Source organism: Lissotriton vulgaris, chromosome 5 (assembly GCF_964263255.1).
Source record: "Lissotriton vulgaris chromosome 5, aLisVul1.2, whole genome shotgun sequence".
Classification (NCBI taxonomy): domain Eukaryota; kingdom Metazoa; phylum Chordata; class Amphibia; order Caudata; family Salamandridae; genus Lissotriton; species Lissotriton vulgaris.
This window is the reverse complement of record NC_141693.1, coordinates 1,922,443,090-1,922,455,674: the sequence shown is the minus strand read 5'-3', so window position 1 is coordinate 1,922,455,674 and position 12,585 is coordinate 1,922,443,090. Positions and strand designations below refer to the sequence as shown.

The window sequence follows — 12,585 nt, the reverse complement described above, 5'->3', positions numbered from 1 at the left end:
TCGTCTATTGGGCCCGTTCCCGCGTCTCCACTGTGTTTGGCGCCGACCGGCCGTGTCCTCATCTCTCCAGCGCTGCGCGGTTCTAGGCCGGCAGTTCCCCTCCGTCCGTCGCCCCTTCCTCCCACTGGGTAATGGCAGTAGCTCTTCACCGCGTCTCCAGCCTCGGCCCAGGCCGACTATCCTGGCATTATCCCGTTGTCCTGGCCCTCCAGCAGCAGCAGTACCAGCGGGGGCGAGGGGGGGAAGAGGGAGAAGGCAGATGGGGTCAGTGCGGCGCCTTCCCCGGTGTCTCCGTGCCTTCCCTACTCAGCGCAAGACTCATGGGTCCCCGGTCAAGGACGTCGGTGCGGTGCGGCTCTGGGGTCCCACAGGCAGAGCACCTCCCCGTGCACCAGCTTTTCTCTCCGGGTGGTCGTTTCCAGACCCCCGAAATCTTGCAGCAAGGGGGCGCGGGGGGCGGAGGGGGGGTGATAGTCTCTGTTCTCGCCCCCTCGGCCCTGCTAGTAATCAGGCCGTTCATCGGTTGTCCGCACCAAGGCAGTTCCCCGGCACCGTGGCAGGCGGCGTTCCCGTGTCTCGGGCACAGACCGCACTCGAGGCCCCGGCTCGCGGCGCGGGTCCAGGCCGCAGATTTCTCCTGTCGGTCCACTGGGCAATCGTGTCACCTGGAACTTCCAAACTTTCGTCGAGGCGAGCGGGGCACCACAGGGACAGGATCCAATCGTCGGTGGCGCAGGGTGCCCCCCCCCCCCGCCCCCGTCACGGATTTCAGGATGAGTTTTCTCTCGGCGGCACCGGAGCTCTAACAGCCTCCGTCCGCCATGTTGGCTTGCTAGCCACGCCCCCTCGCCTTGGAACGACTCCTTACCTGGATAAATGAGGGTAATGCTCTATCTGAGGTAAAATACGGATTCAAGAAGGGGCGTGGGGCGATCGAACAGTGCCTTAATCTTCACCCTATAGTGGCCAAATATAAATATCCTAAGGGCTATTCTACCTATCTGGCGTTTATGGACCTATTGAGCGCTTTCAATTATGTTAACAGGTCCAAGTTGTGGGCTATCCTAGAGACCATGGATCTTAATGTAAGTTTGGGCTCTTTTTTAAGGCTTTTACATCAGGACCTTTCCGCGACCGTAAGATTTGACGATGCTGGCGAATGTACCCAAACCGTTCAAGTCAACCGAGGGGTTCACCAAGGTTGCATACTCACCTCCATTCTCTTCCTACTATATATCAATGACCTAGAAAAGACTTTGGTATCGGCTGAGGCTTATGTACCACATGTTGGAGAAAAGGCTGTGCATGCGTTATTATATGCGGACAACACAGTTTTTCTCGCTAAAACGGCAAATGGCCTCAAGATTTTATTTTCAATTTTTGTGTCATTTATGAAGGGCCTGAAATTGGAGGCAAACTTTTCAAAAACATTTACATTGGTGTACGGCCACAGAAATGCAACTCGTACTTTATGCATACGTGGCAGAATACTGAACAGGATGAGCTCATCTCCATACCTCGGCCTGGACTTTGATAATGCTTGTACTTGGCCCCCTCGATAAGAAGCAGAATAATTCACTTTGCGTGAGCGTTGAATACCACCATTTTCCTTGCTATTTGCATTTGCAGAAAACTGGTTGTCCAGATTCTCGAAATGTATAACCGGAAATGTCGGTCAACTGTAACATATTGTATGTAGATTTTAGAGCTGTAGAGATGTTGGGATGATCCAGGGGGAGGAAAATAGATTTTCCCGCCGCCTGTTGAGGGTTCCACCTCTGCCTCTTTTGTAGACGTGGTCTGACCATTCCATGGTTAAAATTTATCAGAGCCACCTTTTCAGCCCCGGGCTGCGCACATTTGTTTGTGAAAGAAGATAAACACTGGGCACAGTGCAGTTTTATTAAGTACAGGCAGACTTCTAGGGAGGTTGTGGGGATGGCAAAACCAGTGGGGAGAGACTATTGGATAATCCGGATGTCTCCCAAGATTGCTCCCTATTTACTTTGTGACGAATGTGCATGAGCGAACATTATTGACCCGATTTAGACTGGGCTCGATGTGCTGGTTGCTATGCTTTTTTTTCCACTAGGGCAATGGTATCTCACAGACATTTGTCCATGAGACGATCAATCGAGTTAGTCTTTATTGCGCTTTATTTTCTTCTATAGTTATTACCTACCTTTTACAAGAAGCTTTTTATTGTCATTGCTACGTAGGTACAAGTTTTTTAAGTGTAAAGTTGCTAGAATTGTTCTCCAGCAAACAAATGAGGGAAGGAATGCTGACAATGTAAACATTCTCCCCCAGTCAGATGATCTGGGATAAATCCATCGTTCTCTTGCCCACTACGCCACCCCAGTTTGGACCCAGCCATATGCAAATTAGTTTTGACCCTATGCCTCATGGGAACAGTCCAGACCGAACTGCCAGGCCAGATTCTCCCTGGACCGGAAACAAGCATCCTGGGACTGGATTTAGGGTATGTCACCCTTCAGCCAGGGTAGCTTGAATCCAGTGGCACAGTGAGCAAGGGACCCACGTCTGGGCATACCCATCCCACTTATGGCGAAAAGTGTTACAGCAAACAAATGATGGACGGTGTGAGAAGTTGGCCTGGCATGTGCTGTCCACTATTCTAGTGGGCACCTTGCACAGGTCTAAACGACCCTTATTGATGGTAGGTTTAAAGACAACCTATATAGAAAGCTATCCTAGTGATAGCTGTGGAGAGCAGCCTTCAGGCTAAATTTTGAAGGAATGTAAAGCAGCTTGTTTTACCAGTCTATAATCTTGTGAAAGACCAAAAATGAAAGGAGAACCACACCAGGTACATATATATAAAATATAGGTATTTCATCTAAACACATCCCTCCTAGTCTCTTTATGAGTCTAGAGGCAAAAGTGCAAACAGTAAACTTCTTTAGCACACAGTAAATTAGCACAATATATGATTAGCCCTAGGGGCGTCACAAACCATATACTAAGTAAGTGGTATAAGAACCATGACAGACATAAAGACAAGGCCTAGGACCTGTAGAACAGCTGGGGCAACCAGGAACCACCCACGGTAGTGACGCAGGAGACCCACGGTGGACGCGTGCAGTGTCTAAACATAGCCGCGAATCACCATTGACTTCTATGGAGAAAGATGCAATTAGATTTTTAAAGATTAGGGGCACTTAGGAGTGGACTAGGAACAAACCCCTTTGGAACTAGACAGTTGGAGAGTCAAGACCCACAGGAGCACCGGAGTACTCGTGTTATCTCACCCAGGGAAGCCGGGTGCATAGGTGTCTTTTTGTGTCGGGTTTCGTTGCCGTTTCCTATTGCGAGCTGCGAAGAAGTGCTGCAGGCGACCAAGTGGAAAGTGTCCGGATGTATCCAAGGGTGGATCGGAGATCTGAAGAACCTGAAAGTAGAGGGGACACAGTCTGGGTCACTAGCCAGTGACCAGGAAGGCGATGAGCAGATGCCCACCGATGTCTGGTGATTTCAAGAGCGGAAGGTGAAGCTTGACTCTTCAGCCACAAGGACCATGAGGCGTCGACGACAACCAGGAGCTGGATTCGAGCTGTCCCACGACGGATGTCACGTGCTGCGGTGTCGGTATACGGATTGGACCCATCAAACATTGGCAACAGCAACCCACGCAGAAAGCAAAGATTGGCTCCGGAGCAGGTCGATTCAGAAAAGGGGGTGGTGATGAACAGAGTGTCTGAATTAAGCGGACCACTCTTACCCAGTCCAAAGATCAGGGCTTGATCCATCACCGTTATTTATCTCACTGCACCATCCCAGCTCAGAACCTGGCTATATGCAAATCAGTCTGTCCCTGGCCCAGTGCATCATGGGAACAGGGCAGACTAAACTACCAAGCAAATTCTTCACCAGAAGGGAGACAAGCTACTGAGGACCGGTTTCTGGCATTTCAGCCGTCGTCGGCCCGGCTTGCTTGAATCCTGATGGTCCAGTGAGAAAGGGACTCATGTCTGAGTATACCCTGCCACACCTATAGTGGCCAAAAACGATTCAGAAAAGGGGGTGGTGATGAACAGAGTGTCTGAATTAAGCAGACCACTCTTACCCAGTCCAAAGATCAGGGCTTGATCCATCACCGTTATTTATCTCACTGCACCATCCCAGCTCAGAACCTGGCTATATACAAATCAGTCTGTGCCTGGCCCAGTGCATCATGGGAACAGGGCAGACTAAACTACCAAGCCAATTTTTCACCAGAAGGGAGACAAGCCTTTTTCTGAATCATTTTTGTCCACCAGAAGCGTGGAAGGGTATACTCAGATATGAGTCCCTAGCTCATTGCACCATCAGGATTCAAGCAAGCCGGGCCGAAGACGGCTGAAATGCCAGAAACCGGTCCCCGGTAGCTTGTTTCCTTCCCAGTATAAGAATTGGCTTGGTAGTTTGGTCTGCCCTGTTCCCATGATGCACTGGGCCAGGGTCAGACTAATTTTCATATAGCCAAGTTCTGAGCTGGGATGGTGCAGTGAGCTAAAAAACGGTGATGGATCAAGCCCTGATCTTTGGACTGGGTAAGAGTGGTCTGCTTAATTCAGACACTCTGTTCATCACCACCCCCTTTTCTGAATCATTTTTGTCCACCATAAGCGTGGAAGGGTATACTCAGATGTGAGTCCCTAGCTCATTGCACCATCAGGATTCAAGCAAGCCGGGCCGAAGACGGCTGAAATGCCAGAAACCGGTCCCCGGTAGCTTGTTTCCTTCCCAGCATAAGAATTGGCTTGGTAGTTTGGTCTGCCCTGTTCCCATGATGCACTGGGCCAGGGTCAGACTAATTTGCATATAGCCAAGTTCTGAGCTGGGATGGTGCTGTGAGCTAAAAAACGGTGATGGATCAAGCCCTGATCTTTGGACTGGGTAAGAGTGGTCTGCTTAATTCAGACACTCTGTTCATCACCACCCCCTTTTCTGAATCATTTTTGTCCACCATAAGCGTGGAAGGGTATACTCAGATGTGAGTTCCTAGCTCATTGCACCATCAGGATTCAAGCAAGCCGGGCCGAAGACGGCTGAAATGCCAGAAACCGGTCCCCGGTAGCTTGTTTCCTTCCCAGTATAAGAATTGGCTTGGTAGTTTGGTCTGCCCTGTTCCCATGATGGACTGGGCCAGGGTCAGACTAATTTGCATATAGCCAAGTTCTGAGCTGGGATGGTGCAGTGAGCTAAAAAACGGTGATGGATCAAGCCCTGATCTTTGGACTGGGTAAGAGTGGTCTGCTTAATTCAGACACTCTGTTCATCACCACCCCCTTTTCTGAATCATTTTTGTCCACCATAAGCGTGGAAGGGTATACTCAGATGTGAGTTCCTAGCTCATTGCACCATCAGGATTCAAGCAAGCCGGGCCGAAGACGGCTGAAATGCCAGAAACCGGTCCCCGGTAGCTTGTTTCCTTCCCAGTATAAGAATTGGCTTGGTAGTTTGGTCTGCCCTGTTCCCATGATGCACTGGGCCAGGGTCAGACTAATTTGCATATAGCCAAGTTCTGAGCTGGGATGGTGCAGTGAGCTAAAAAACGGTGATGGATCAAGCCCTGATCTTTGGACTGGGTAAGAGTGGTCTGCTTAATTCAGACACTCTGTTCATCACCACCCCCTTTTCCGGAGCAGGTCAGCAAGGTCTGAGGGACTCACCCTTTGGAGGGGAGTCGGGGCACGTCTGGAAAAACAAGGGCAGCCCAAGATACAAGAGTTACCTTAATAGGGATCCACCAGTTGACTGACCAGGGATCGCGAAGGGGCCTCGAGCAGAAATACTAGAAGTGGGCCCACGGAATACTCGTGGAGTGTAGGCCCACAATCTTCGGTGAAGATGGTGCTCAGGGCTTGGACTACGAGTAGCCCAATGCACAACTTCAGGAAAGCTAGGGAAGCAGATGCACTTGCAAATGTGCACGGTGTCCAGGAGTTCCAGTCCCACGTCTCTCGTGATGGCTACAGGTCTCAGCTTTTCTGTGATCTCATGTCGGCCTCGGAGATGTCTGGGAGTCCGTGTCCTGTGTTGCAAAACCTTCGGGTTCCGGCGGGAGCCTTGGAAATGTAGACCGGCAAGATGCTTCGTTAGTGCCCGTGAGTCACTACTTGACCCCAAGGGAGATTCTTCCGTCTTCTAATCGAAATAGAATGTCGAAGGTACAGGATACATGTTGCACCCACCCAGCCCCAATACACTAAAGCCTCTCTGGGGAGGTGGTTACACCTCCCTGTGACAGGAAACCTATTGTCCAGGCCACTCCTGTCAGAGTTTCGTCCAGCAGCAGGAGGTCAGACTCGTGTCAATCTTGAAACAGAGTCAGGCGCTGTGGTGTTGGTATTCCTGCTTCACTAAATGTTTTAGTGATAGTCAAATCACCAGTGAAGGCTCAAACCAGATGCCTGGCTTTGGCTCAGCTCGGGATTCGCTTGGTTCCTCGGGCTAAATTAAGCCGAGCCTTCTCTCTGTCACCCATGCATAAACCATGCCCCAAGAATTAAAGACAAACACTAACTTGTATTATAAAATGAGAGAGCAAAGAAGATACTCCTCTACTTTTTGAATTGCACATTCTGAAATTAGCAAACATGGGATCCATCCAGGCATCACTGCTTTACCAAATTGTGTGATTCTAGGCAATTGTTTTATTTCACTTTGGCTCCTTTTACTTCATAATCCCCACATATGAGAGCGCCTTGAAATACATGAGCTCAGGATGTGCACTGTACAAAATTTATTTTATTTGATTTCATAAACTATCATTTGTTCCATGTATAATAACAACCCAGGTCACATAGATGGTGTACATGACAACTGATGGTATTGTTGTCACGGTAGGGAAAGCATAAATGTTTTCTAAGTTCATGTTTGAGAACTATCACTTTTAATTAATGCAGTGATAAAATCTGATGCATTAAAATGAAGGTTTGGGCTATCGAGCAAGAACAGAACTCTAAGAAGTAGGTCTTCATCTCAGATCCTCTCATTTGTCAGACATCTACCTTCAATAGGCCCTTTGGTGCAGTGCTCTGAATATATGGCACCCACAGCAAATTCATATCTGACCCGCCCCGTTCTGGAAAGTGTTGAAATTAGAGGTCTAAAAGCACGCTAAACTAAGTTCTTCATTTTATCTTTTTCTAAGGCTGACCCCTTGCTTATGCCAATTTCTCTTCCCTTTTCCTCCCTTCTGCATTCTCTTATATAACTTACTTTCGCTTCTGCCCTGTGACAGATATGTTGAATGCATGATCAGAGTTTAGAGTTTCCTAAGTGTAAAGTTATGGAAGGTCTCAACTTTATTAAATGCAGAGAGCAGGGTATTATGCATTACTTTCCCTTGCCTTATTTATATGGCAGCCACGTTAAGCGCAGTCACATAAAGACTGCAGTTCCCAGAGCCCAATGGGATGCATGAAAGCAGAAGACTTCTCTTATGGGTTTCTTGATTACAGTTAAGCCTCCCATGCTTGCAGCCAGTCCTCTTCTCAGCCGACCCACATTCAGCATAGTGAAGGGCATCCATCTCTGGAAACATCATAGTGAACCAATAGTAAACTAGATTCTGGACAATTCTTGAGCATAGGTGACAGGAGCTGTGAAAAGAAGAAAAAAGAAACATGGCAGGGGTGGCATTAAGACTACAACTTACATCTGTAGTGAGATAATACTGTCTCTTTTATAAAATTGAGACTTTCCAACACTGAACAAACACCGGGCAGAATGTGCACCAATAACCTGGTTTAAAGTTTGGCAGACTGGTTACTAGGTCACTGAACATGACAGATATTCCGCCCATCTCATTACAAGCTCATTATATCCTGTGGCAGTTCTAATAAGGAGAGCAGATGGGATACCTGTCACATTTGTGAAGGAGTTTCCTGTACAACAAACTCTATAGCCGGCCTCAAACCAACAACGATCATTTGTAGAAGGCGAGAGAACCAGTATTAACGGAAGGGTGCCTAGAGGCAGGTGTAGCACCAGCGGCACTGGAAAAGGAATCTGAGTTAGGGAGAGTGGACTGAGAACAAATTAACCTTTGGATCTATTGTGGGGACATCCGGAGAAACAGTGTTTCCTAGGATTTTTTTGTCTTATGTTGCTTGACACCTAGACCCTCACCTGGATCTTCCCCTCAAGGCAAGTAGCCTTGAGGTGTCGTGTTTTCTGAGGTTTTACTCCCTTTAAGAAAAGGATCAAAGTGGTAACACCCACTCAGCAAGCGCCCATGTGAGGCAGGAGAACAGGTTACAGTGTACACCAATACCCCACCCGGTACAGATTGGAGCAGACTCAGGGAGGAACATGCACCTACCTGTGCAACTCCTCCATCTGTATCTCGTAAGCATCTACCCGTGCACCTCCTCTGTTTATACTTCATAAGCACCTACCTGTGCAACTTCTGTGTTTGTATCTCATAATTACCTATCTATGCACCTCCTCTGTACCTCATAAGCACCTACTTTTGCATCTCCTCTGTTTGTATCTCATAAGGACCAACCTTTGCACTTCCTTTGTTTGTACCTATCAGCAAAGCTTCTGTAATCAAGCTTGTGATACCCACACTGCCAACCATGGACACTGACTATCAGTCCATTCATTACCTGACTTCTGCTGTGTGCATACAGTAAGCCACTCCACTGCTTTGGCTAACAATGCATCCTGAATGACCTTTGTTATATACTTCCTGAAGATTTTGTTGTGTTATGCACTTCCTGAAGAGTTATCATTGTTCTATTCTTCCAAAAACTTAAGTATCATCAGCACATCCCTTTTTCCACAATCTGTTCTGGTTTCAATGAAGTCTTGTCCATATACATCATCCTAAAGCTTTACCTCTTGCATGCAGGTGCTCTGTGAGAACTCTTTCTTTACTAAGTTACTCTGTGAAAGCTAGTAAATCACCTCCTTTTCAGAAGTAAATAAGATGTGATTGCTCAACAGAACTGTTCATTAAATATCTATGTATAGTGAAATATCCCTTGTACCAAACATGGTAAAGAAAAAATGTCTTTTACAACCAGTAAAACATTGAGTATTCACGTTCTATTACATTTGCATTTAATAATTTAACATCTCTTTACATCCAACAGAAAATTAGCCTTGGATGAAAGAAGTGAATATGGATATTGAAGATACTACTTTAAATCTCCAAAAACATTTAAAACCTGTACTCTAGTATTCGGGAAAACATTAGCGTTGTCAGAGACAGACAGACCTGAATATACACTGACAGACACTGGAAGAAGCAGTCAAGAGCAATTCAGAGAATGTAAGAGTCTGAGCAGTGCACTTCCACTCCATAAAAAAAAGAAATAACCTTTGGAAATTTAAGGCAACAACATAAACAAACCGCCTCCTGTGTAAACAGGTGTCCAATGCCGGCTTTGATCATGGGATTGGTATAATGTGTTTACAGCAGGGCTCTGCTTTCTAAACTGATGAACACTATTCAGTGCGCTAGATGTATGGTAAACTCTGTCAGGCCAAACCACAGGAACCAGAGAAAAGAGCAACACAGTGGAGCTATACAACTGAAGAGTAAAGCAAAGAGGAGTTCTGCTATCTATAAAGCAAACTTAAAGCACAATGTGCACCAACCAGAAGGAAGATGAATCTTTACCCGTAACTGTGAAAAATGATTATCCAGTCTAAAGACACTATTACCTACAAAAAGCCTTAAACACATTATGAGTGTGACATGTATTTGGTGAACATTGTTAAATCGGAAAGCAAACCTGCAAAATACTGCACACATTCAGGTTATGTGGGAACATACAAGTGCTTTATCAGCCATGTTTGCCCTTCAGGAGGCACAATCATTGGTTGTAGACAAACATACTCCCAACTCAGACACCCTAACCAATAGAGAAGTATTGGGCACATGCAGTGAGATCTTTAGTTTGCCATCAGACCTAAAGCACCCTCAGCAAATGCACACAGGAGAAAAACAATTCAATAGCACTGAATGTGCTAAGAACTTTAGTTGTTTATTTAACCTACAATGTCATCAACAAGCCCACAAAGGGGAACAATCACACCCTTGCAGCGAATCTGTGAGCAGTTTTGGTTACTCTTCCGCATTAAGTAATCATCAGCGAGCACAAACAGGGGAAAAAGCATTCAAGTGCAGTGAATGTGAGAAGAGTTTTAGTCGATTTTCAGCGCTAAAAAGACATCAACGAATACACACGGGGGAAAAACCTTACCATTGCAGTGAATGTGTGAAGAGCTTTTGTCAGTCATCAGATCTCCAAAAACATCAGCGAACACACACAGGTGAAAGACCATACTATTGCAATGAATGTGCAAAGAGCTTTATATGTTTATCACACCTCAAAATACATCATCGAACACATACAGGAGAAAAACCCTACCATTGCAATGAATGTGTAAAGAGCTTTAGTCGTGTATCACAACTCCAAAGACATAATCGAATACACACAGGAGAAAAAACATTCCATTGCAATGCATGTGGAAAGAGCTTTAGTTGTTTATTACACCTCCAAATACATCGGCGAACACACAATGGGGAAAAACCATACAACTGTAGTGAGTGTGGAAAGTGCTTTAGTCGGTTATCACAACTACAATACCATCAGCGAATACACACTGGTGAAAAGCCATATAATTGCAGCGAATGTGTGAAGAGCTTTCGTCTGTTATCAACTCTACTCAACCATCAGCAGACACACACTGGGGAGAAGCCATACCATTGCAGTGAATGTACAAAGAGCTATCGTCAGTCATCAAGCCTCAAAATTCATCAGCGAACACACACAGGGGAAAAACCATTCCATTGCACTCAATGTGTGAAGAGTTTTAGCCAGTTATCACAGCTCCATGTTCATCAGCAAAAGCACACTGGGGAAAAGCCATTCAAGTGCAGTGAGTGTGTGAAAAGCTTTAGTCACTTATCACACCTACACAAACATCAGAGAACACACACAGCGGAAAAACCATTCAAGTGCAGTGAATGTGGGAGGGGGTTTAGTCAATCATATTACCTACACAGACATCAGCAAACACACACAGGGGATAAACCCTACCATTGTAATGAGTGTGTAAAGTGCTTTAGTCAGTTATCAGACCTACAATGCCATCGGCGAACACACACTGGTGAAAAACCTTACCATTGCAGTGAATGTGTGAAGAGTTTTTGTCTGTTATCATCTCTCAAAAGACATCAGCGAATACACACTGGGGAAAAACCTTACCATTGCAATGAATGTGGAAGTAGTTTTCGTGGCTCTTCAGCATTAAGGATTCATCAGCGAACTCACACAGGGGAAAAGCCATTCAAGTGCAATGAATGTGTAAAGAGCTTTAGTCAATTATCAAACCTCCATTGCCATCAACGAACTCACACTGGTGAAAAACCTTACCATTGCAGTGAATGTGTGAAGAGCTTTTGTCAAATATCAGCTCTCCGAAGACATCAGCGAACACACACTGGGGAAAAACCTTATCATTGCATTAAATGTGGGAGTCGTTTTTATAGCTCGTCAGAATTAAGGGCTCATCAGCAAACTCACACAGGGGAAAAACCATTCAAGTGCAGTGAATGTGTGAAGAGCTTTAGTCGGTTATCAATTCTACACAGCCATATGCAAAAACACACCTTCATTGAACAAACTTGTAAAACATTCTAGAGGTGCAGCGAATATGGCAAGAACTTAAGTACATCAGCAATAATACTAACCCATGTGTGGACACACAAGTAGCAAACACATGCAGTTATTACAAGTTGAACAAATTTCATAAAATTCTAACTTTATAATAATATGCAACATACAAATACCAGATAACAAAAAGTATATGATAGCAGACCCAACTAGTAAGAAAGAAGGAAAACGTAGGGCCAGATCATGATGTCATATGTACCACCACAGGCAGGCCATTGGTGGCAGTCTGCCCGACATCCAGGGCCGCAGCCCAGCTGCCAGATAACAATACTGACGGTCACAGCACTGTGGGCAGTGGGAATGACCGCCGCCTACGACAGGACTGGCAATCCCATCGGGGTGGCTGTGAGACAGGTAATCCCTGAATAGCAGCGGTGCATGCGCAGACTGTTGTCCGGATTATGGTGTCCGATTCCGTCTGCCTTTTCATGGCAGTTCGACGGCCATGAAAAGGCAGACAGAAGCAAATTTGAGGGCCCCTCCGCTGTGGGGTCCTGGGGAGCACCACTTAGTGCACGGTGCAGGGATGTTTCCAAACATGCCTTTTTGCATTGAGGCTTGTGCTGCAGCTATTTTCTGCACCGCAACACAAGCAGGGATTAGTGATAAAATCCATAAACCCAAAACACATGAACTCCCATTGAATGCTTAACCTAAGAGACAAAAGTAAGCAGTGAAAGTATGTAAGTCATCCAGTCAGAAGGATGGTAAAGAGGCTATACTCCAGGCCACTAGAATTTTGCGACTCTGCGGCCACAGCGATTTTTGCATTATTAGGTCGCAGCCTGCGAAAAACTGCGCACATGCGCAGTCGAGCTGGCGAGATTTAATGATGTAGGGAGAGTTTCACTAGCGAGGTTAAGCCCCTCCCCTCTTCTCCATT

At 46.2% G+C, this 12,585-nt stretch overlaps 1 protein-coding gene across 1 annotated transcript; it reads left to right on the top strand.

The window, feature by feature from the left end:
* Positions 1 to 9,812: 9,812 nt before the first annotated feature.
* LOC147717732 (uncharacterized) lies at positions 9,813 to 11,844 on the top strand. Its single transcript, XM_086919876.1, has one exon. It carries the CDS (start codon positions 9,813 to 9,815, stop codon positions 11,667 to 11,669), a length of 1,857 nt encoding a protein of 618 aa, XP_086776002.1. The 3' UTR covers positions 11,670 to 11,844.
* The last annotated feature ends 741 nt before the right edge of the window (positions 11,845 to 12,585 follow it).